Genomic DNA, 22,284 nt, shown 5'->3' with positions numbered 1-22,284 from the left:
ATAGTATGTTTGCTGCTACAAAGTCTTTTGTGGGTGCCACTAATTACATGTCTTTCACATCACAGTATTTAAAAAATATAACTACAAATTGAATATAGGTATAAATTGACTCAATAAGTATTTTATTAGATTAGGTAATTTAAGATGGTATAGGTGTTTAGAAAAATATCTATAGAAAACTAGTAATATTTTTGTTAAAGACTTTTCACTTTGGCTGAACATGGTGCATCTTGTCTCCTTGTATTACTAATTCTCGACTTGAAATTATACAAGCAAATGATGCTATGTGGAATCATAACAAAAACATATTAATTAAAAAAACAAATGATTATCTGCAGGAGGGTTGACTCAAGCATTTGTCAAGCTACAATTATATTAGTAGCAACCTTTTAATTTGATAGTCAGATAATGTGGTAATTAAAAATATATAATTAGTCAAAGTAAAATCTTAAATTATGAAGGAAATGAAAACAAAGGACATAGCAAAATCCTATGAAAAGCGGTTATTATAGGATCATAATGGAATGTAACATCTCTACAAATATATCTTATAAGCAAATAAAGGTCAAACCTTACTATATGCTTACTTGTTAAAATACTATAGAAGACCAGATAATAAAGTAGGTCCCAAATCACAAACACAATACAAAATGACCTTTCCTTCATGGACCTTTCTTTCAGTCCAAACTTGTTGTGATGGGCATCTGATTATAGACAGTCCTGGAAGGTGTCCAAAGCTTTAAAGATTCAGTCTAAAATTGAGACCTACGTTTCCACCGCATTTCACCAGATCAAAGTGATTAAAAGTAATGCAATTTAGAGGCAAATGACAAAAGTAATGTGGATGAAGTTATCATCATTCTTGAGAGGAAGGGCATGAAGGTTCATTGATGGCATGAAGCAAGCAACTAATCCAAACAGGAGCCTTTATCTAAGATGTGAAAGACAGAATAGAACTTGTATTTAGCTCGGTTGACTTGGTTGTCAAGGGTCAAATAAGGCCACTCAGCTGAAAATACACTTGGCCTACTTATACCACAACACCAGGACTTTTCAGTGCTCCTTTTAAAAATTAACTCTTGGAATTATGAAGCAATGTGAATCTCACTAATACTTTTCTTCTTTCTTTGTTGCTGACAAATATTAATGCTCTAAGCGTGCCAACAAAGCTTGAAATGTCATAGCTCCTCTTACAGTGACACAGACCTCTTTCTTCTTCTTATAAAATCCTCTTCAGGGATGAAGTTGGAAAGAGCCCTGGGGAGGTGACTGTCTGATGACTCAGTGTTGCTCCCAAAGGCAGAGCTCTTCAAGTAAGGGCACAAGCAGTGGACAATGGCCCGACGGATGTAGCTGTCAAAGATATAGTAAATCAGGGGATTCACACAGCTGTTGGCAAATGCCAGGGGTCCACTCACCTTCATCCCAAGCTGAAGAGCAGCTGATGAAAAGTGGAGTCCATTTTGCAATCCAGAAACAATGGCTAGGAGCTTGAAAGTATTAAAGGGCAGCCAGGAGAAGACAAAGGCTGCCACAACAATAAAGATGATCTTTATGGATTTCCTCAGCTTTTTGTTGTGCTTTCCCGTTTGCTGGTAGTGAGTACACAGCTTCCTTGTGATGCAACAGTAGCAGGTCACAATACTCAGCAAGGGGACCATAAAGGTGAAAATTAAGGTGACCAGAGCCCATATCAGTTTCACTGAAGTGGCTCTCTTCTCTGCACAATAGGGCTTATCCTCAATCAGCGTGAGCTCCCTGGACAGAAGAGTAGGCAACCCTAGAAGGCCGGAGATGAACCAGATGCTGGCACAGACTCCATATGCACAGTCTCTCCTTCTGAGTTTCCTCGATATGGCTGGATACATGATGGCCAGGAAGCGGTCAACACTCATGCAAGTGAGCAAGAAGATGCTGCAGTGCATGTTGACCGAGATCAGGTAAGAGCTGCTTTTGCACAGAAAAGAGCCTGTTCTCCACAGTCCTAGAGATGCTTCTTTATCCACCCAGAGAGGCAATGTGACCAGAAAAATGAAGTCAGAGACAGCCAGGTTGATGATAAAGATGTCAATTAGTCTTCGGCTGCCACGTTTGAAATGCAGTGCACCAACGAGGATGAGGTTGCCCAGCACTCCAGTGAGGAACACAACTGTGTAAAAGACAGAAAGGAACACAGAAGTGTAAGGAACTTGCGAGCGGGTCTCCTTGGTATGAGAGTTTGGGCTGGTGGCATAATAATAATCCAAATAAACTGAAGTTGCTTCAGGGTCCATCACCGAAGATCAAGATGTTAAATCTGGTAAGTTTCCTGTGACGTACTGGCATGAATTTTAGAAATCTCAAGGGATCTTCTCTTATATAGATTCTCTCTCTCTCTCTCTCTCTCTCTCTCTCTCTCTCTCTCTCTCCCCCTTCCTTCCTTCCTTTAAAGATCTTGGACAAGCATGAAAACAGATTAAAAAGTGCAGTTTCTACCAACCTTCAGAAAGAGCCCACAAGCAGCACCACCTTTGATCAGTGCTGGGTGGTTGTGGTTAGGGTTTTCTTTATTTGCACTTACTCATGAAACCGAGTTACTATCTTGACATTTTTATTCAAGATATTTGAACTGTTTTTCTTAAATCCAAAAACTGAAAAAGAGAAATGAATTAACTTTTTATTCTAACTTCCTTTAAAGCTCTTTGATTTTCTGTTTCTGATTTCTTAATTTGTCTTGTTTCATCTTTAAGAACTGTTGTACTTTTGAATTATAAGATGATTACAAAGATACTCTTATTTATACTACTGATCATATATAAAGAAAATTGACATTTCATTGCATAAAAAGTGAATTGAAAGCTTTTCAACCTGTAGTAAACATCAAAATTGCAATTAGACCATGACGTTCTATTTATTTACCACTTTCATAAACAATCAACCTTGTACCTTTCAATAATTTTGAACTCCTCTAAAGGAGCTAAGTCATTTCTTTCATGTGCTTTTACTATTTCAAATTTTCTATTACATTTTAGCACAGTTCATGTACACAGTTTGTGCCCTGGAAATATTAGTTTATTAAAATTAATTCAGAGCATTCTTGTTTTTGAGATCCTGTATAGTTAGTACAGATAAACTCAAGGGATTTTCTCTTAAATAGATTCTCTCTCTCTTCTCTCATAAGATTCCAATAGAGTCTATGGTAGGTATTGATGTTATTTATAAAGTTTACTAACATTTAAAAAGCACAGGATGTCTTTATTCTTTTATTTACTATTTCAATTTACCTATTGACATTCCCCTTTGTAAGAATTATGATTCTTGATTGGAGGATCTTTCTCTATTAACCCTCATGTTCCCTTTTATCAAATTCCAGATACTGAACCTACTTTTCTTTAACTTGCATCTATTTATCAGTTGTTTGATAGTCTAAGCCATGTGTTTTTGTTTTTTTCATTAAGGACCTCTACAGATCAGCAAACTGCACTTTGGCATTGTTGACAAGGCAATAGATGTAATTGCTCATAATAAGTGGTATCATAGTAGAGATATTTTGAGACACAGCTTAAACAAAGGATTCTATCGTGGGTTGTTCATATATGTTTCCTTTTATATTGTGAAGGCTGCATAAAATATAATGAATTTGAACTTTAACTATTTTTCACAAGGATGATTTTAATAGTGACTTATATTAAGATCAATATCTGCTAAATTATAAAAGTTGCTTTAAAATATATTGACTCGAGGGGCCTGGGGAGATGGCTCAGTGGAATAAGGGCTTCCCTGGCAAGCACAAGGGCCTGAGTTCAATCCCTGGTTCTGCCAATCCCCGGTTCCGCCAAAAAAAAAAAAAAAAAAAAGAAAAAAAATATATTGATTTGATTATATTCCTTTCCTTTATGTTTTGACATTTTTCAAATACTACAGGTTGAAATAATTCAAAACATGATCATTACAGCATGTGGCAAATAACTTCACATCTGCCTAACATTGTTCTCATTCAGATTTCAAACTAATGCTCAATGTATCAATATTTATTGATGAAAATACTACATTTACATATGAAATTTAACTATTGACTTCAATCATTTACGGCCAAATGACTCAGGGCTGTTTTGTACTCTTGCGTCCTTCTCCTCTTCCCTCCATGTCATTTAATATCCAATACTCCAGTCTCCAGTTGACATTGCCATTAAAAGAAGAACACATGCCTGTTGGTAATATTATTGTTAAACATGTAAAATCCATTCTGCATAATTTTTATTTCTCCAGTGATTCATATATTGAAAAGAGTGATCTTGTCTGTTGCATTTTTTCCCCTTCCTTCCTGATATGGTTAATGTCACGGGCCTCTGACATGGGACAGCACTAAGAAGTCACTTGGGAGTTGATATACAAGTTTGAGTTGATTTCTTCTTTGTCCCTAGCTGCTCTATGCTATTCCTTAATTTCTTGGGGGGGCATATCTTCACTAAATATAGACTACAGATCAGAGAAACTAATTAAGAGCTTTGATAATTCTGAGGCAGAAATATTTCCCACTGGGTAAGCCTTAATTACTTAATAGAATAATTCATTTTATCAAACAGCTTAAAGTAGGCAATATTTACTTGGAAAAAAAATAGAGTAAAGGAATATTTAACTGCTATATTTATATGTTTATGTGGCAAAAGTAATAATCATAAATAACTTTATTTGTAATGTACTTTATGCTAGAATTACAATTAGAAGTTCTTTTGTCATTTGAGAAAATAAAATTGATTCTGATCTGAGAAAATTAGGATTCTGATTAAATATGTCTAAAGAATTCAACACAAAACTATAAATTCAACATACTGATATTTTGGAGGAAAACATTCGACTGTCTTCATTGTGTTAGGCCTTAAATTTTTCAAGTTTCTAAAGATGCTGGGTTGGTGCTCAGTTATCCCTAGTAAATCCGACTCTCAGTGAATTACTGAAGCAATTATAGACAAAGTAGTTTTCTTTCACATATGGTCACTCTGAGGTATAATATTTACTGGTAAAATTCTGCAATATGACACTATATACATCATGGATAATCACACTGGGAGACTCAGAGTAGGAGACAAATTAACCACATTAAGCCAAAAAGGAAAAATAACATGGTTCTGAACTTTGAAAAACTCAGCATACAATGCTAGCAGAACAGCAAACCCACGACTAATTCTGAGTAGGTAAAATATACAAAGGAGGGGAGGTCAAAGTTCTAAGTAAGCTAAGTACAATGGCTAATTTTAGAACTTCGCATGCCCTTTAAAATATACATACACAGATACTAACAATGAAATAATTACCTACATATTGATCAAAACTCAAAACCAACACTGAGTTCCATGACCATTTGAAAAAGCAGTATAAACAGGTGCTGACAAAACAGAAAAAGAATACAAATATTAGTAACTGAATTGTAGCATATGATCACCTCTTCAGAATTATTTTCCTGAAAAAAATATTTTCTTTACTAACCTCTGACAGAAGTAATTGAGTCTGTGTTTGAACTTTTGAAATTCTGCTTTAAAAATGGTTATTATCTCATTTCACATGCTTAGTTGTCTTGGTATCTGACCTCTTGAACTGATCATGAACTACTTACAGGCAAGTCTCTGACTTTCAAAACAATTGCTTTGAACTTGTAGATGCCAGGCAACATTATTCACATTCTAGGTGCTGGAAAACCTACTACATAGGTTCCCAGACCCTGTCCTTGATCTATTAAAATAGTCACTGGGGAAAGATGCAGTCTAAAACCTTATATTTAGTAATCTTTTAATGTGAGATGCTGTTTAGGATCATAGTTTGTATTTACATAAATTGACTAATGTGCTATGTTTTGCTATGACTTTGGCTATTCTTTAAGTTTAAAAGTTACATCAAAACTTCAGACATGTGAGTCTTGACTGGGATCTCACACTTTAAAAATTAAATAGATTTCTGTCCCCTTTCTATTTGTTCTATGTTACAATCCTATAATATGTTTAGAACTTGATCAGATGTTGACAATAAAGAGAGCATAAGTTTTGCTCCACTGAGACATTTGCTCAAGCACTCAGATTTACTAGTGATGTTTTCCTCTATGGCATGGCTGTAGCTGTGTCTTATAGTCCCTGTTTCACACATGGAATAGAGTCAGTGTATTGGGTGTAACCCTTAGAATTATATTACTTTGGCTTCTTCTCTGTCACTAATGCTGAACTTTACAACAGGGAGATAATAGATCCTCAGATAATATGCACACATAAAGCCCTGAATATAAAGCTTTTTGTTTATGTATGTTCTGCTGATATGTCCAGAATAAATGACAAAGAGTATGAAGCAAATTATTTCTCATTGATCTAATCAGGGAGACAGCATGATTTATTCATTAGCTACACCTTCTTCTCCATGTTTTGAGCGTTAGAAAGATATGTAACCATTTAAATGGTTCAATTTAAGAAAATTTTTTATATCCCCAAAGATTTAATTATTATTATTTTTATCCCTTCAGCTATTTGGAGAACTTAGTACTACAAAATAATATCATATCATGCCAAATAAGTGGCATGATTTCATTGTTATCAGTATGTGCTCTCTTCCTCCACTTACTTTATTGGATTCTCTCTCTTGTTAACATGTTTATTTAGATATCAATGATATTATTATTATTCCAGAAACTTATATTTTAAGGTTCTTCATAAAAGTAGAACTAGTCTGGATGCATACTATATATAACAAAAATTGTTTGTGAATATTGGTGTTTTCAGCAAGCTGGCACGGTGTCTGTCACGTGACTGATGGCCAATAAATGTCTGACAACTTGGACTGGATCATGCTTGAATTCGGAGAATGACCAATACATTCAAACTTTTCACAAACTTCTTGAACAGCTTCCTTTTCTATCCAATCCTGGGATCTTTATCATATCCTAAACTCATATGAAGAATTTTCTAATTTAGTATAGCGTGTCTTTTAGTTCCTTTTAGTAATGCCTTTACTTAGCATGTTTTGTTAATCAGAAACAATTCACAACCCAATAAATATAAAACTACACCTGTCATGGCCTCATAATAAGTTTGAAAGGTGTGTCTCTGAGGAATTTAGACTCACTTAGGTTATAAATAATGAAATTAACTGATTTAATCAGTTAATTAACATTAGTTTCTTATCTGCAATAAAGGTTACCCTTTGAAAAGATTTTGTTTGGGTCCCAACATTTTCACTTGTAACTGTATATAATAAATGACAATAAAAATCAAGAAAATCTTTTCATAATTTCTATCTTCCTTGTGATTGTTATTTATTGTTGAAACAGCAAAGGGTATGTTGGTGTTTATTTTCTAATCAGAAAATAGTTTTTCTGCTTTTCCTTTGTTCATTTGCATTTTCCACTATCTCTGTTTCATATAATTACCTAGGCTGTAGATGTTGTATACACAGATTCCCTCATGAAACAATGGTGCTGTGAATTGACTACAGTCACATTTTGTAGTTATGTTGGTCTTACTTAATTTTGAATCATAAAATTTTAGACCTTCAAGTGATACTAGTGATTACATGTACAACCGTTTTCCTAATGAGGTCACTGGGGCTCAGAAAGAAGTCATTTGCCAAAGACCCTCAGTCATGATTTTTAAAATTGATAGCAATTTGAATATAAATTTGTCATTCACATAGTCATTCCATGTTTCTCAGGAACATAAATATTCAAACAAGTATAGTTTGTTAAACTGTGAGGCCCTTGACAAGAATTGCTAAGTGAAAAAAATCATTTGAGTTAGCTTTTTAATTTTTTTTTTCCTTGACTAAATTTGCTATTGCTCTGTGGTGATTAAGTACAAGGAAAATTGAGGATGGATAGAGGATAAATTTGGCTGAAATGTCGAACTTTTATGTATTTCTAGTTTCCTCCTATCTGAACTCCAAGTCCATAAGGAAAACAACTGGGACAAAATATACAAGAAAACCATAATGTAGGAATATCTTACCATGATTTTTCCTAATAATGAACAATTAAAATAAAAACTAAGTATTTTAATAATGTTAGGGAATTTGGTATTAGAAATTCTCACATGAAAGGTTGTTTCATAAGCACAAAAGAAAAACAAGTTACAATACCTGACTAATTTTCAGTTATTAGATTTAACATCTAATGTAATTATAGCACCTTCCAGCTGAAACTAAAAACATCTTGAATAAATTAAGCTAGTAGCCTAGTTCAGCTTTTGCATTTATTTATTTAGTATTCAGTATAGGGTCTACAGGGTCTCACTACATAGATTGGACTTATAGTGATTCTCCTGTTTTCAGCTTCACAAGTGGCGCGACGCCCAAACTCAATTGCCTGCGCAGTATGTCCTGGGGGGCGGGGCCTGCACAGCGTTCTGCGGTTTCAGCTCTGGTCCCTATGCTCTCTGTCTAAGCAGGTGCTTTAATCTGCTGAGCTATCTGGCCAGACCTCGCTTTTGCTTTTAAACCTAAATTCCATAATCTGTACTTGGATGCCCTAAGCCATCTCTGACTTTTGTGACAGCAACTACTCTTTCTTGAATAGTAAAGTAGGAAACAGAAGCAGAAATTTAACTTCATTAATTTATTAAGGATTTAGTCTACATAAGTTAGTAGAAGTAGAAATTATAAAATAGCAAAGATGTAAAGATAAGCCAGAAATATGGTTGGATGGTTGCTGGAACTGGATGTGAAGAGGCAGTTCAGGTGTCCTGTGCTTAGATGGTCAAGATGTTCAGAACCTCAAACATACAGACACTTCACATCAGAACTGGGCTGGTGATTCAGTTTTGCTCTGCGTATTTTGTAGGCAGAGACTTGAGGTGTAGAAGCATCATTGTCCTTTACAGAAACATCTACTTTCTGGACTTATGATGACTTAGGTATGATATGAGCCAAGGCCTTGGAATTTCCTGAGCAGGGCCAAGCAAGAAGAGCAGCCCTGGCCAGTCCTTCTTACTCACTCGGCAGTTAGACCAGAGATTCATTATCCAGTGAACAAGGATATCTGTCATCAAAATGGCTTATGTCCCACATCCAGGGGCAATCCAGAAGTTTTCAAGAACTGTTCACATTGACCTTACTAAAACATTATTGATATTCAAGAAATATTTCCAAATAATAATTGAATGATTCTTAACTAATCCTCAGATCCTATACTAGGAATTTTTTAAATATATTTTCTCATTTGATCTTCACAATGATAATGCGAAATTACTGCTGTTATCAACAATCTGTATTTTGCTGGGCCTGGTGGCATATTCCTATGGTCGTAGCTTTGCAGGAGCCTTGGGGAAGAACTGTTTGAGCCCAGCAATGGCCTAGAAAACACAATCAGAACCTTTAAAAAAAATCCACATATTGTAATGTTTAAAGGACAATTAAGACTTAAAACATAGTGAAGTAAATTTTCCAAAGTCATAAAACTAAATTACTCCACCATTCACATTTGCTAAGTGAAGTATGAGGTTATCTCTTCCTATTTCCTACATTCCTGTTTAGCTCAGTTTATTGACCATGTGACCTCAGTGATGTGGTAGACCCAAAAGTAGGGGATTTCCTATGAGGACCAATGGATGTAACAATTTCCTGGTGCATAAATCTGTCCATAAATCCGTCCTTCTTGTATATTAAATATTTGCACTTTTCCTAGCTGATGCCTGTGACAAAATTCTCATTGATTAGATATTATATGTGAAAATAGTCACATTTGAATAAATATGGTATATTATCTTATTTTTATTCATATCCTAAATGTGAATAGCAGTTCACCAACGCAGGTGAACTGTAACTATAGATAAATAAGCATTATGCATTCAGTCTATGGGGGTGGTAGAAATCTGACCTGTTTAGGGTTCCTACCTTTCTCCTGTGCAGTGGCTAAATTTAAAGGCACGAGAGGTAGGGAGGTACTTCTGGAACCACCCTGGTCCTTGAGTTCACTGTCTTTGCAGGCATCTGTTAAGAAGCCTATGCTTTGCATGTCTCAGGTTACATTCATGGCTCTACACAAGTTACTGCTTAGGTGTCCCTAATGCTCTATGTGTCTCCTCCTATGATGCCCTGTGTCACCACCAGATACCACCAAGAAGTCCATCACCATATGCAGCCCTTTGATCTTAGACCAGAATTTTAAGCCCAAGAAAACTTTTAAAAATAATTTAAAGCAAAACCAAAAGCTGTCTCTGCTTCCTGTCCACAAATTGCAGCCATTCTGTTGCTTCTTTTCCGTACATCATCAGCAATGTTCCATTCTGTCCAAGACCTTGTTTGCTGGAACTGACATCCTCTATACTTGTCTTTTTCACTTTATATTCACAATTTTTATTTAGCTTTGACATATCTCTATTATCTCTATTTAATATTTTTAAAATCAACTAAAACATATTTTAAAAGTCAACTTTACTATAATAGAACACTAGTATTACTTACCATCTAGTTGCAATGAAATTTTATGAAACTCAAATGTTACATTCCAGAAAGACACTGCTAGGTCACAGCCTTCTTAGTCTAAATTTAAGTAAGCAAACCAGACTATCTGCTCTATTGGGAGGAAGTTTGTGAGACAGGAGGAAAAGGGTACCTAGCATGTCAAAACAATCGCACTGCTCTTCATGTATACGGTACTTACGTAGAGGCAAGATGGTGCGATATGGAAGGCACAGGACTAAAAGTCAGACTGTTATAAAGACTAAAATCATTGGCTAGTGGGGACAGATGATGGAACGCCTTGTATCGTGTATTTCTTCTTCCTTCGTTCCAGAGCTGTAAGATAGCTTCAGCCCCTACCTCTGCCTTGCCCGCCTCTCTTGCCTTTTGGATCGAACTACAACCCCCACAATGCCTCGCGCGGCGCCTCGCGCGGCGCCTGGCAAGTTGGGCTCCACCTCCCGCAGTTTTCTTTGCGTCCGGCCTACAACTCCCACAATCCCTTTCGGCCTCGGGCGGCCGCCCTGCCTGCGGTGGGGGCGGGGGCGGAGGCGCGGGAGTTGTGGAGGGGGCGGGCTCTGCGGGGAAGTGCGTCAGAAGAGGCGCGAGGAGAGTAGGGTGCTGTGGTCCGAGCTCGAAGGTGAAGCCGCTGGAGCCAGATGATGGGCGGTGAGTGAGTGAGCGAGGGAGTGTGGCGGGCGTTGCCGGCGCGGAGCCGCCTAGCTGGCCGGCGTCGCGGCGGGGCCCAGGGGGCCCCTTTCTGTGCGCGGCCGAGGCCGGGCGGTTTGGGGGGCGGCGTGTTGGGCGGTTTTCCTCGGCCAAGCAGCCTGAGGAGGGCCCTGTCAGTGCGGGGGGCCGCAGCTGGGGCGTGCGGGGGGCGCCGGCCCGGGTCTCCTTCGCCGCCACCGCGCCGCAGCGAGGTGGCCGCGCCAGGCGCCCTCCCGGCTGCAGCTCCGATGTTGGGATCCTTTAAGGTCATTGGAGAGCGCCGAGATAAACGAGTTTTTATAAAACCATAATACAAACCCAACTTCTGGAGTTCATTGTTGTAATTGCTCTCCTCGTCCGTGAGTCACTCCCCGTCGTCAGTCCGCGACCCCAGGTTTGCAGCACCTTTGTAAGGTGTTTGGCGCGGTCGCGGGGTGCGCTTGGCAGTGTTTGACTCAGCGTGATTGGCCTTTGACTCATTTTGCCGCGGCCATTTACTCCTGCCCGAGCCCGACCACGCCCAGGCAGTGTTCGTATTTTGCCTAATTCAGTTTTCTCTCAGAGGGCTCATTTAATTTTGCGGAGATATGTGGGATTTAGGGAGAGAACAAGGCTGCAGTCCAAGAGGTTCAAGAAGTACTGTCCCCGGGATGGGAAGAGGTTTAGTGTCAGTAGAATGGGAAAGAGCTACAGTTAGTGTTATTGTGTGTCATCTTTTTCCTGCTTCATACTTCTAGAACAGTCTTTTTCTCTTGATTAACCTCTTCAACTCTGCTTCTGAAGGGCTCCTAACTTGTCCTTGTTTCGGGAGACTTACCTTTTTGGAGAAAACTGGAAGGAGCCAATTTGCAGTGCTTGCTTTTCCTGTGTGTTTTCCCCTGCTCATTCCCAGGACACTTAAAACTCTGCTGCATGTGTGAAAATTCAATCTGTAATTAAAAAAAAAAAAAAAAAGTGCACGGTACACTGCTGATCATGGGCATGTCTATTTTTTGTATTTGTAATGTGTACGTCCATTTCAGTGTTGTCTGTTTTAGTATGCAGGTGATAGACTAGAGAACAAGACTTCTGTCTCCGTAGCATCTTGGGTATGTGAGCATTCTATAAGTATTATCATAATAATGAGTTTTGTTTTAAAGTTAATGTTTGCTTTTAAAAGAATTCTGTGATTATATATTACTTTAAGGGATGGGGAATAGGATGATTTTCAAGAGAATACTTTGAAAATAACCTTGTTTGTGGAGTCTAACTTTCCTTCTTTCTTCAACTTTAAACAGAGCAGTCTGAATGCCAGAATGGATAACCGTTTTGCGACAGCATTTGTAATTGCTTGTGTGCTTAGCCTCATTTCCACCATCTACATGGCAGCCTCCATTGGCACAGACTTCTGGTATGAATATCGAAGTCCAGTTCAAGAAAACTCAAGTGATTTGAATAAAAACACCTGGGAAAAGTTCAATACCGTTGAGACAGATGAAGCTACTTATAATGATACACTATTCCGATATAATGGCACTCTGGGATTGTGGAGACGGTGTATCACCATGCCCAAAAGCACACTTTGGTATACATCATTAGAAAGGACAGGTATTCCTCTTATTTCAGATTCTCTCTTTTCAATGATAAACAAAATGCCCTGATGATTATCCAGCTATGTATAAGCAGGTTTGTGAATTCTCTTTGTCCCTGAGAAATAAATCTTAGGTATCTTTTGCTCCTTCTTTCCCCAACTTCTGGACATTACCACAGTATTAATTAATATATTTTTTTTTTAAATTTTTTTTTTTTTTTTATTTATTTGAGAGAGAGAGAGAGAGAGAGAGAGAGAGAGTGTGGTGTGTGTGTGTGGCCAGCTCAGCCCACCAGGGGGCGGGGCTGGCTGGCATGTGGTGCTGGGGGATTGAACAGCAGTCCCTGATGCTTTGATAAGCTTGTTCCAAGTAGGTGCTTTAGACCACTGAGCCATCTCTCCAGCCCTTAATTAATATTGATTGGTTAAGTAACTTAGAAAAGCCATTTTATGTCTCAGTAATGACATATTCTTTTATTAAAATGCCTTTTAGTCTCATGTCATGAGGAAATAGTTGCTAAAGTATTTGGGAAGACTATTAATTGGTAAAAGGACTAATACCAGCAAATACAAACTCACTGTCCTTTTTATCAGTGTTGTAGTAAATATGTATTTTTTGTATTTTATGAAAGAGTCTACAGGATGTTCAGGGTCTCACTACTAGATCAGACTCAGTGATTTTCCTGTTTACAACCTCCCAAGAGCTGGGATTACAGGCACGCACCACCTCACCTAGTCTCAATTGCCATCTCAGCATGCCCTCAGGGTGGGGCCGATATGGCAGGCCAAGGATCGAAGGTTCTTCCCTGTGCCTGCATGTAGGTGCTTTAATCTGCTGAGCTATTTGGCCAGCCTATAGTAAATATTTCACTTGCCCTTCTATCTTAGTGTTTAAATAACTGCATTTAAATCTATATACAAAATGTGATTGAAATATGTTTAAATTAAAAAAAATGTTTTTGATACTTTCTGAAGTAGTTATGAAAGTCCTCTTTCATGAATGTCTTTCGTTGCACCATGATTGCCTCACAGTTCTGAATCTATTCAACGCATTTATTCCTCATGGTCATTTTGACTTTGAGAAAGAACCAGAAGTCTCAGGGTACCATATCTGGTGAATAAGGTAGATGAGAACACATAAGAATGTTTTTCAAGCCTGCCTTTCTGTTGGATGGCACGTGGCAGCAGTGTTTAATGTGTTTGATTGAATCTCTTAAAGATACTTAGGATAGAGGACTTCCTTTGTCTTCAGAAACTCTTGGAGAAAGTGGCAAAAGCAATGGGATAAGTGTGCCCATAGTGAGGGATGTTTTGAGGGGGATTAATGGCAATATATATTTTATTGTAACAATTTCTTCTTAGATATTTGCTGTGTATTGTGATTATCTCTTGCATCTGAAACCGTTTCACAGCAGTTTTGATTGAGTCACCTGTAGGTTAAAATTTTGTAGTACAGAAGAAAAGTCTTAGTTGTTCCTCAGATTTATTTTGCAAGAGTTTTTAATACTTACAAAGATTTTAATTAGCAGTTATTCATTTGAAAGTCTTAGCACCCATTGTAAGTGACAAAGTCAGTTTACTTTTATTTATGGTTATTTCTGTTGGCATCTTGGTGGGTAATCATTGTATTCAAATATTAGGAGTTTGAGTTACCATACATCAAAAGAATGGTAGTATGTCATTATATATTGGAAAAGGAAGTATGTAAGGAAAGGAGAGAAAATTAGTTAAAATTCATTGTAAAATACTCCATTCTTATTATGAGGGCATAAGAGCTGTAGATGAGAATTTACCAGTTATTTAATCATTCTCTCAACAATTATTGCATGCTTTACTCCTAAAAGCCTCATAATTTAGAAAACAAATTTTTATTTTTGAGATAGCATTCTAAAAAGTGGTGACAAGAAATAAAACTATATAAACAGAATAACCACATAGTATGTTAAAAGATGATGTATGCTATTGAAAATTAGAGCAAAAATAAAGAGGATTTACAAATACAGGAGCAGGAAATAGTGGTGGGAATAGGTTAGCCTCTTTAGTAACATAGTCAGGAAAAGCTTCATTGAGGAGATTGTATTTGAGTACAGATTTGATGTGGATAGATTATATGAAGGGCTTGACCATGTGGCCAATTATGTAGATTAGATGAAACAGCTACTGTGGAGGCCCTTTGGTAGGAGCATACCTGAAATGTTCAAGGATCAGTAAAGTAGCTAATAGGTTGGACTAGAGGGTGAGGTGAGAGAGTACTGTATATTGTCAGATGTGCAGGACTGTAGGCATCGTGAGGACTCTGGTACTTACTGTGACTACAATGGAGAGCCATCTAGGTAGGGGTGGGTGTTTGAGTAGTAGAGAGACATTTTATGGTCACACTGGATGTGGTAAGAATAGATAGGGAGGAGACAAGGATAGGAGGTAGGAAATTGGTTGGGAGGTCATTGCAGTGATTCAAAAGTGAGAGATGATTATAAATCCGATCAGTGTAGTAGCACTAAGCAGCAGCTAGATCCTAAATATCTGATGGAAGAACAATGAAGATTTCTTGTTGGAATCTACCTGAGCAGGAATAGCTCTCAAGTTTCTATTTTGAGGAGTTGGAAGAATAGAACTGCCTTTGAATATAATGTAGGACCACAGCTGGTAGAACATGTTTTGGGGAGAAGATCAAATTTTTATTTATTTCAATCTTCATCCTCTTTTTCTCAGTGTCCTTATATATCTGTTTTGGCACCTATTTTGTTGCTCCTACTTTTTTTCCCTTCATAGTGCCCATTTCTTCAACTTTCCCTGAGAAGCAGTGGTGTGCATTGAGCATCAGAGAGAGCTGTATATCAGTCAGGGCCAAGGAGATTGCTTATTTCCCTTGAACACCTTTCTCCATTCTTTTTCCTTTTGGAGGATAGTTGCTGAAAGAGAGTATTGTGATATGTTTATAATGAGAATGATAAGTAATCATTGTTCTTGTTCTAGAGTCATTTGATGTTGTCACAAAATGTATGAGTTTCACGCTAAATGAGCAGTTCATGGAGAAATTTGTTGTTCCTGGAGACCCTGAGAGTGGAATTGATCTACTTCGGACTTGTGAGTACTTTGATCTCTATAGGACAACTGGGGAGAAAGGGAAGTCATTTTACTTGTGAATGGTTGTATTATAATTTTTGAACATAATTATCATAGTAGATCATGTAAAATTTGTTCTCTATATATATGCCAGTGATTGATAATATATTTTAGGAAGTACAAATGTACTTTTACCAGATTTCAGATAGCTTTACATTGAGGGAGGCAGTTAATACATTGCCTGATGGAATCCAGACCTCCAAAGGAAGTTGTTGATGGGCCTAATTATCAATAATAAATTCTTGTACTTAAGTTAAATACTTCCATTGGTGAGGTTCAGATAGGATATGAGAAAAAAATTGCGGGCTCTTACTGGTTACTGAGTATTAGTATCTCCATTTCCTTCTTTGTGCTTGTATCTTCATCCAAACTTAAATGGTAGTCACAGAAATGAAGTGGAGGTGTCAAAGAAAAAGGATTAAGGACACTTTTTCCTTGATAGTAAGGCTACCCATAAATTACTGTCTTCAGATTTGAACCTCAGTTTTTAGGACCATAGAGACTGACTGGAGCTTGCTTGGAAAAATAACCATATTATAAACAAACACTCCAATGAAAATGAATAGAAAAAAATTATTACAGAGTTTGAAAGGAACTGAGATAAAAGACTTTTTAAAAAATTGAAGCTTATTGGTACAGAAGTTACAAAAAGCAATGCCATCATCAAAAGGTAGAAATTGCTCACAGTTGATACTAACATATTACTAATCATTAAAATGATCTGAAAATGTAGTGAAATGCTGTGAGGCCATCAACTTTCTTTTCATGTTGGTAAGAATTTTTGATAAGTAGAGCTTCTGTTGAGTATCTGGTTAAATTTCAAATTCACTACATTGTGTGATTTATGTATATTCTTTCAGCAGCCCTGTAAGACAGATCATTTGTAGTCACTCATTTAATTCTCTTTAGATTCTGAAATTCCAAGGTCTTATTTGTATGTTGTGGTAAACTATTTGTTGCCTCAGATCTTGGCTCTCTCACTTACTTTCTTTGTATAAGTTATTCATGTGTCTTGTCTCAGTTTCTTCAATTATAAAATAAGAATATTCAGTAGTAAGAGTTATTGGGAGGATTAATTCACAGAGCATGTATGTGCAAAAAAAGCGGTATATGGCATATTCTAGGACTTTGATAACTGTTTCCTGTTAGTGACTTTTTTTTTCAATAGGAGAAAGCATCCTTTTGAACAATCTCATTTATTAAGGAAGTGTTGATATTAAAATATTTCTCATTTTTTGAAGGAGGTCTAATTACAGTATAAAAGAAATTGCCAGTGTGGAAAATTGTCTGAAATGATGGTAACATGTCTGTCTGCTGTTTCTTTCCCTTTTAAAACCAGATCTTTGGCGTTGCCAGGTCCTTTTACCTTTTGTGAGTCTAGGTTTGATGTGCTTTGGGGCTTTGATTGGACTCTGTGCTTGTATCTGCCGAAGCTTATATCCCACCATTGCCACGGGTGTCCTCCATTTCCTTGCTGGTGAGTGTTGTATCATACTTAGTTTTTAACTTCTTCCTGTCTCTTCAGGGACCTCCGAGGTTTTCACAAAGATTCACATATTACTGCAGTGTTATGTTGCCTGAAAAGCTCTCCATTGTGCTTTTACTGAGTCACATTTTGTTTTATTTTCTAAATTTCCCTTCAAGGTCTGTGTACACTGGGCTCAGTAGGTTGTTATGTTGCTGGAATCGAACTACTTCACCAGAAACTAAAGCTGCCTGAGAATGTATCCGGTGAATTTGGATGGTCCTTCTGCCTAGCTTGCGTCTCAGCTCCCTTACAATTCATGGCTTCTGCTCTCTTTATCTGGGCTGCGCACACCAACCGGAAGGAATACACCTTAATGAAGGCATATCGTGTGGCATGAATGGGAAGCTTCCTGGTTTACCATTGCTATTTTTAATATCTTTTGATATTCATACTTCCCTTTGCCTCCCCATTGTTTTTAATTTTTATTTTTTGTGGATATATCATTTTAATGTTGAATATTCATTTTATTTATACATCCAACTAAATGCGCACTTAGTAATGCTAAAATTTATGTGGTTTACTCTGAATGACAACATCTTTCAGATGTACCAGTCAGGGTCAATGTCTAGACAGAAAGAAATGGATAGAAAGTTAACACAAATTTGTGAAAGAAAATTGAAAGTGAGAAATTAATTCAGAACAGGTTCTGCTAGTCCTGTTTTAGACTCTAGTAACGAAGTTACTCCATCTGTTGAACTAGAAACTTTTAAGTTTTTTGGGAAACCTCTTATGAATGTTAAAACATGCTTACTTTTCTTTTATAGCCAGTCAGCCAATGGTATTAGTGCTTTTATCAAAGGCTTAAAGCTCCATAAAACTGGGGAATTATCTGTGACCTTTTTTCCTAAACTTTGGCACATACCTTCGTCTGAGGTGAAATATGGCAGCTGTTTATACCTACATTTGTTTCGCTACAAGAAAAGAAGTGAAAAGATGCAGTGTTCACTTGGAATTTTAATTTTATAACTTCAAAGTTACATTTTAGATAGGTGAGTTATTATTATTTTTGTTTTCAAAATGTTACTAGGATTTTCAGTACCACCAAACCATTTGAAGTTTTGCTCATTCTTACATACCAGGTTTGTTAAAAGTGTTTTCTTTTTAACATTATTTCAGGGTTGCAAAGTAAAATTTCTCAACAATTTTCTGTTTATTCCAATTAAGTATCACAAAGTTCTACCATAATGACCCTCCAGAGCTGGGAATACTACCACAAGATCTAAAGCTGTGGCTGTCCATTACCTCCAACTATGGTCTTTATTTCTTGTGGTGAAATGATGTGCCTTTCCTTGCCTAAGTCCCTTTCCTGGTGTATCAACATTGTATAATGTCTTCAAATTCAATCTTTTTTTATAAATGTCTATAAACATTGAAGTTTTAAAGATCTTATTTATTTATTCCATACTGTACCATTTGACAGATTAAAAAAAAGTAACAGTAATTTCTTACCATATCCTAAATCTGTCTTTTTTACAAAATAAAAATGAGAAGAGATTCAAAGATTTGTGTACAGTGTCTGAATTGATTGAAATGTCAATGGATTAAAATAATGGGGATTTTTGTGGTTCTGTATGGAAAATGCATTTTCTACTCTGCAATCACATCTTTGTGTCCTGTGTTTGGATTTACTTTGTCTTCCAGGAATTGTGGCAGCCTTTTACCACAACTAGAAAATAGAATTCTTTTTTTTTTATGTTTCAGAATTTTAAAGCAGGTTTTCAAACTGATTTTGTCATCTCTATATTTGATATGACCAGTTTCCTATAAAGTCATTTGATGGTCCTGGATATCTGTTTTATAGTATAAATCAATCAATCAATCAATCAATCAATCAATCAGTCAATCAACTTCTGACTTGTAACAGCCAGCTTTACTCTGTACCCACTTACCTGTGAAATGGCTAATTACTTAGATGCCTATCCTTCTGCCCTTAACTTTTTAAAGCAATGCTGGGGATTAAACATACAGAGTGCTGAAGTACATGCTCCACCCTTTTAAAAGTATTTGATTTTGCGATAGGGTTCTGCTAATTTATGTTGGCTGGCCTCAAATTTGCCACCTCCCTCAGCTTCTTCCAGTAGCTGGAATTCAAGATGTGCACCATTGGGCCCGGCAGATTTCTACCTCTTAACTTTTGAAGTTGACTGACAGCAGCTGTGAAAGTCAATAGGAAAAAAAGCTAAGTGAACAAACAGAGCCTTTAGGAGTGAGATTTACAAATTATTGGCAGTATCACCTTTTTTCAGTAGGTTATTTTAAACAGTATTCTTGCCTTTTACTCCCAGGGTGTCTATGTAAATATCTGTAAACCAGACCTCGATGTAAACTGGAAGGCAGAATTGGACTTCTCGGTTATCTAGTCTTACTAGTAGTATCTTTAAACTTAGAAAGCTAGCACTACACTCCTTATTGTCAAATAAGTGTTGAAATTAGTGTTTTTAGCCCAATGCAGAGTCTCTGAGGTCACCCCCTGTTGCAAAGATTTGTCTGCAATAATAATAGGGCCATTTGTTTAATGTAAAAACAATTTTATAGGCTAAACCATATGAAATTGCTGTAGACTGTCATTTTAATTTCTGCTGATCTAAAGTCAGTGGAAATGTAAATCATCTTAAGCTCTACTAAATCTTTGAAACCAATCCCTAGAGTTAAAAGAATTAGTTCCAGACTTTTTAAGGATATAAGTTATGATAACTGAAACATTTGTTTTAAGACCTTGATTTAGCAAATGAGCCAGAGTACAAGGATAGCCATTGACATACCCAAAGTGGGAATAATAAAAGGGCAGAATAATTTTAGAATTTATTTGGATAACCAAGTGTGCCTACTATGTGTATCAGTGCTCCAAAGTAATGTGTTAAAAAACAAAACAGCCAAGTATTAGTGTGCATATTAGGGAGGATAGGGTTAATAACTCAGATGAATTCATTTAGTATCATGATGGAAAAGAGATGATAATGCAACAAACCTATTTCAGAGTTGTTTTTTCATTCCAGGAAGAAATATCACCAAATTGCAAACTTAAAACTTGATCCTGTTGGCTGGAAGATGTATAGTTGAGGGCATTTTAACTAATTGTCATGGAAGCCATCATCTAAAATAAAAATGTTGAATTAACTGTTATCTAATTCAACACTTAAATATTTCAGCTAATGTGTGCAATTTTCATTAGTTCACAGGCTAGATGTGACTATCCTGGCATACAGGAATGGAATCTTTCTGCCCTCATCTCACAGAATAGTAGCTCATATTTTGAAGACAGCAATAAAATAAGGGAACACATCTATGTGTATGGATTCCTTTCCTGTCCATCAGATGTTCTGGTACTTATTTTATGAGATGTGTTTTTTCTTAGGGTCAAATTACAGATAAATGCCAGTGTCCTGTGAATAAGTTTTGTCACAATCCTAGTTTACAAGTAATGAAAGTGATTTTTTTATAGAAGTTACTGCTATCATCAAAATTAGTACATTCCTTGATATATATGTATGCACTTTGAGAAAACTTAGGTAAAGTGTGATATAATTTATCTTTGAAGAGGTTTAGAAATATACAGTAAGAGAATTTCCCATCTGTTTATCTTCATCTTTTAAAATACCTGTGTCACTGAGTCATACATTCATCACCTTTAACCTGATATCTTGGTGTGTCTCAGGGTGTGAACTTTACTTACCATGCTGCAATGTTTCAGCCCCTCCCAGGCTATCAGCCTTTTGTTGTCCTACTAAGCTTATCTCACCATTAAATGTACAGAGACATTTTTGTTTTTCTTGTTCCTATATCTTCCATAGTGCATTCTCTCACAATTCTTTTCCTTATTTTCATAAATGATGCTGCCTAGTTCTCTATTCCCAATCCTAAAATACCAACGATGTGATTTCAAAACTAAAAGCTGGTCCTATAAAAAATTGATATTTGCTGTTAATTGTTTCATGTATCTAATTTTTGATGATTTCTTACTGTACCATACTTTCTAAATCTCTATAAAAAATTCCAAGAAACTTACTCTTCCTCCTTAACTTCCTTTTTCCGGAACCAGGGATTGAACTCAGGCCCTTGCACTTGCCAGGCAAGCGCTTATTCTACTGAGCCATATCCCCGGCCCAAATATGTTTGTTTGTTTGTTTGTTTGTTTGTTTTTGCGGCACCGGGGATTGAGTTCAGGTCCTTGCGCTTGCTAGGCAAGCACTTGTTCTACTGAGCTATCTCCACATCCCTTCCAGGAATACTGCAATGGACTCTTGTATTGTCTACAACCCTTATGTACTCCTTGCTGTAAGGAGCATGAATTGTTTGACTGGAGTGACTGCTGGTATCAGCAACTACTGGAGCAGCATGGTGGATGGTAGTTAAATGAGACAATGGTAAATTCTAATCCTAGGTCTGTTTCAGCCTTTCCAAGGCCCTCCTTTCACCTGTAAGATGTGATTAGCATACCTGTCTCATGAAATTTTAATAAAGATTATATAAATTTCTCAGCATAAAGTGACCCCTCAAAACACATTGTAAGGGGATGCTTTAGTAAACCTGTATGGTGGTTCTCAGCCTAGGTTATACGTTGGAATTTTTTGGACATCTTCAAAAATTATATCTAGAACAATAGCTGGGTCAAATTGGACCTCTAATCCTAGGTTTTTTTTTTTTTTTTTTTTTTTTTTTTAAATAACACTTTTAAGACAGTGGTTGCACCAGTCTACACTTGCACCAACAATAGTGAAAGGTTCATTTTCCTGCATAGCACCTCCAGCATTTCTTGTTGGTTGATTTCTTTGTAATAGGTATTCTTTCTGGAGTAAGATGGAGTCTCAATGTTGTTTTAATTTGTGTCTCTTGAATGACCAATGATATTGAACACTTTTTCATGTATTTATTTTCCATTTGTATTTCTTCATCTAAGAAGTGTGTATTCATCTCAGATGCCTATTTGGGATTGGGTCTCTAA

General features: G+C 36.7%; 2 protein-coding genes across 4 annotated transcripts; one reads left to right on the top strand and one right to left on the bottom strand.

Moving 5' to 3' along the window:
* Nucleotides 1-1,166: 1,166 nt before the first annotated feature.
* Gpr15 (G protein-coupled receptor 15) lies at nucleotides 1,167-2,294 on the bottom strand. The gene has a single exon (XM_004636573.1). It carries the CDS (start codon nucleotides 2,271-2,273, stop codon nucleotides 1,191-1,193), a length of 1,083 nt encoding a protein of 360 aa, XP_004636630.1. The 5' UTR covers nucleotides 2,274-2,294; the 3' UTR covers nucleotides 1,167-1,190.
* Nucleotides 2,295-10,991: 8,697 nt separating this feature from the next.
* Nucleotides 10,992-18,439, top strand: Cldnd1 (claudin domain containing 1). Of its 3 annotated transcripts, none has more exons than XM_023721318.1 (6): nucleotides 10,992-11,079; nucleotides 12,156-12,206; nucleotides 12,396-12,705; nucleotides 15,665-15,775; nucleotides 17,154-17,291; nucleotides 17,459-18,439. In XM_023721318.1, exons 3-6 carry the CDS (start codon nucleotides 12,414-12,416, stop codon nucleotides 17,677-17,679), a joined length of 762 nt encoding a protein of 253 aa, XP_023577086.1. In that variant the 5' UTR covers nucleotides 10,992-11,079; nucleotides 12,156-12,206; nucleotides 12,396-12,413; the 3' UTR covers nucleotides 17,680-18,439. The 3 variants fall into 3 exon arrangements, with proteins under 3 accessions (XP_023577086.1, XP_023577085.1, XP_004636628.2); XM_004636571.2 differs by having other exon boundaries at nucleotides 11,026-11,079; nucleotides 12,163-12,206; XM_023721317.1 differs by lacking the exon at nucleotides 12,156-12,206.
* The last annotated feature ends 3,845 nt before the right edge of the window (nucleotides 18,440-22,284 follow it).

Source organism: Octodon degus, unplaced genomic scaffold, assembly GCF_000260255.1.
Source record: "Octodon degus isolate 3935 unplaced genomic scaffold, OctDeg1.0 scaffold00081, whole genome shotgun sequence".
In the NCBI taxonomy this organism is placed as follows: domain Eukaryota; kingdom Metazoa; phylum Chordata; class Mammalia; order Rodentia; family Octodontidae; genus Octodon; species Octodon degus.
The sequence above is the reverse complement of the archived record's forward strand: the minus strand, read 5'-3'. Positions and strand labels throughout refer to the sequence as shown.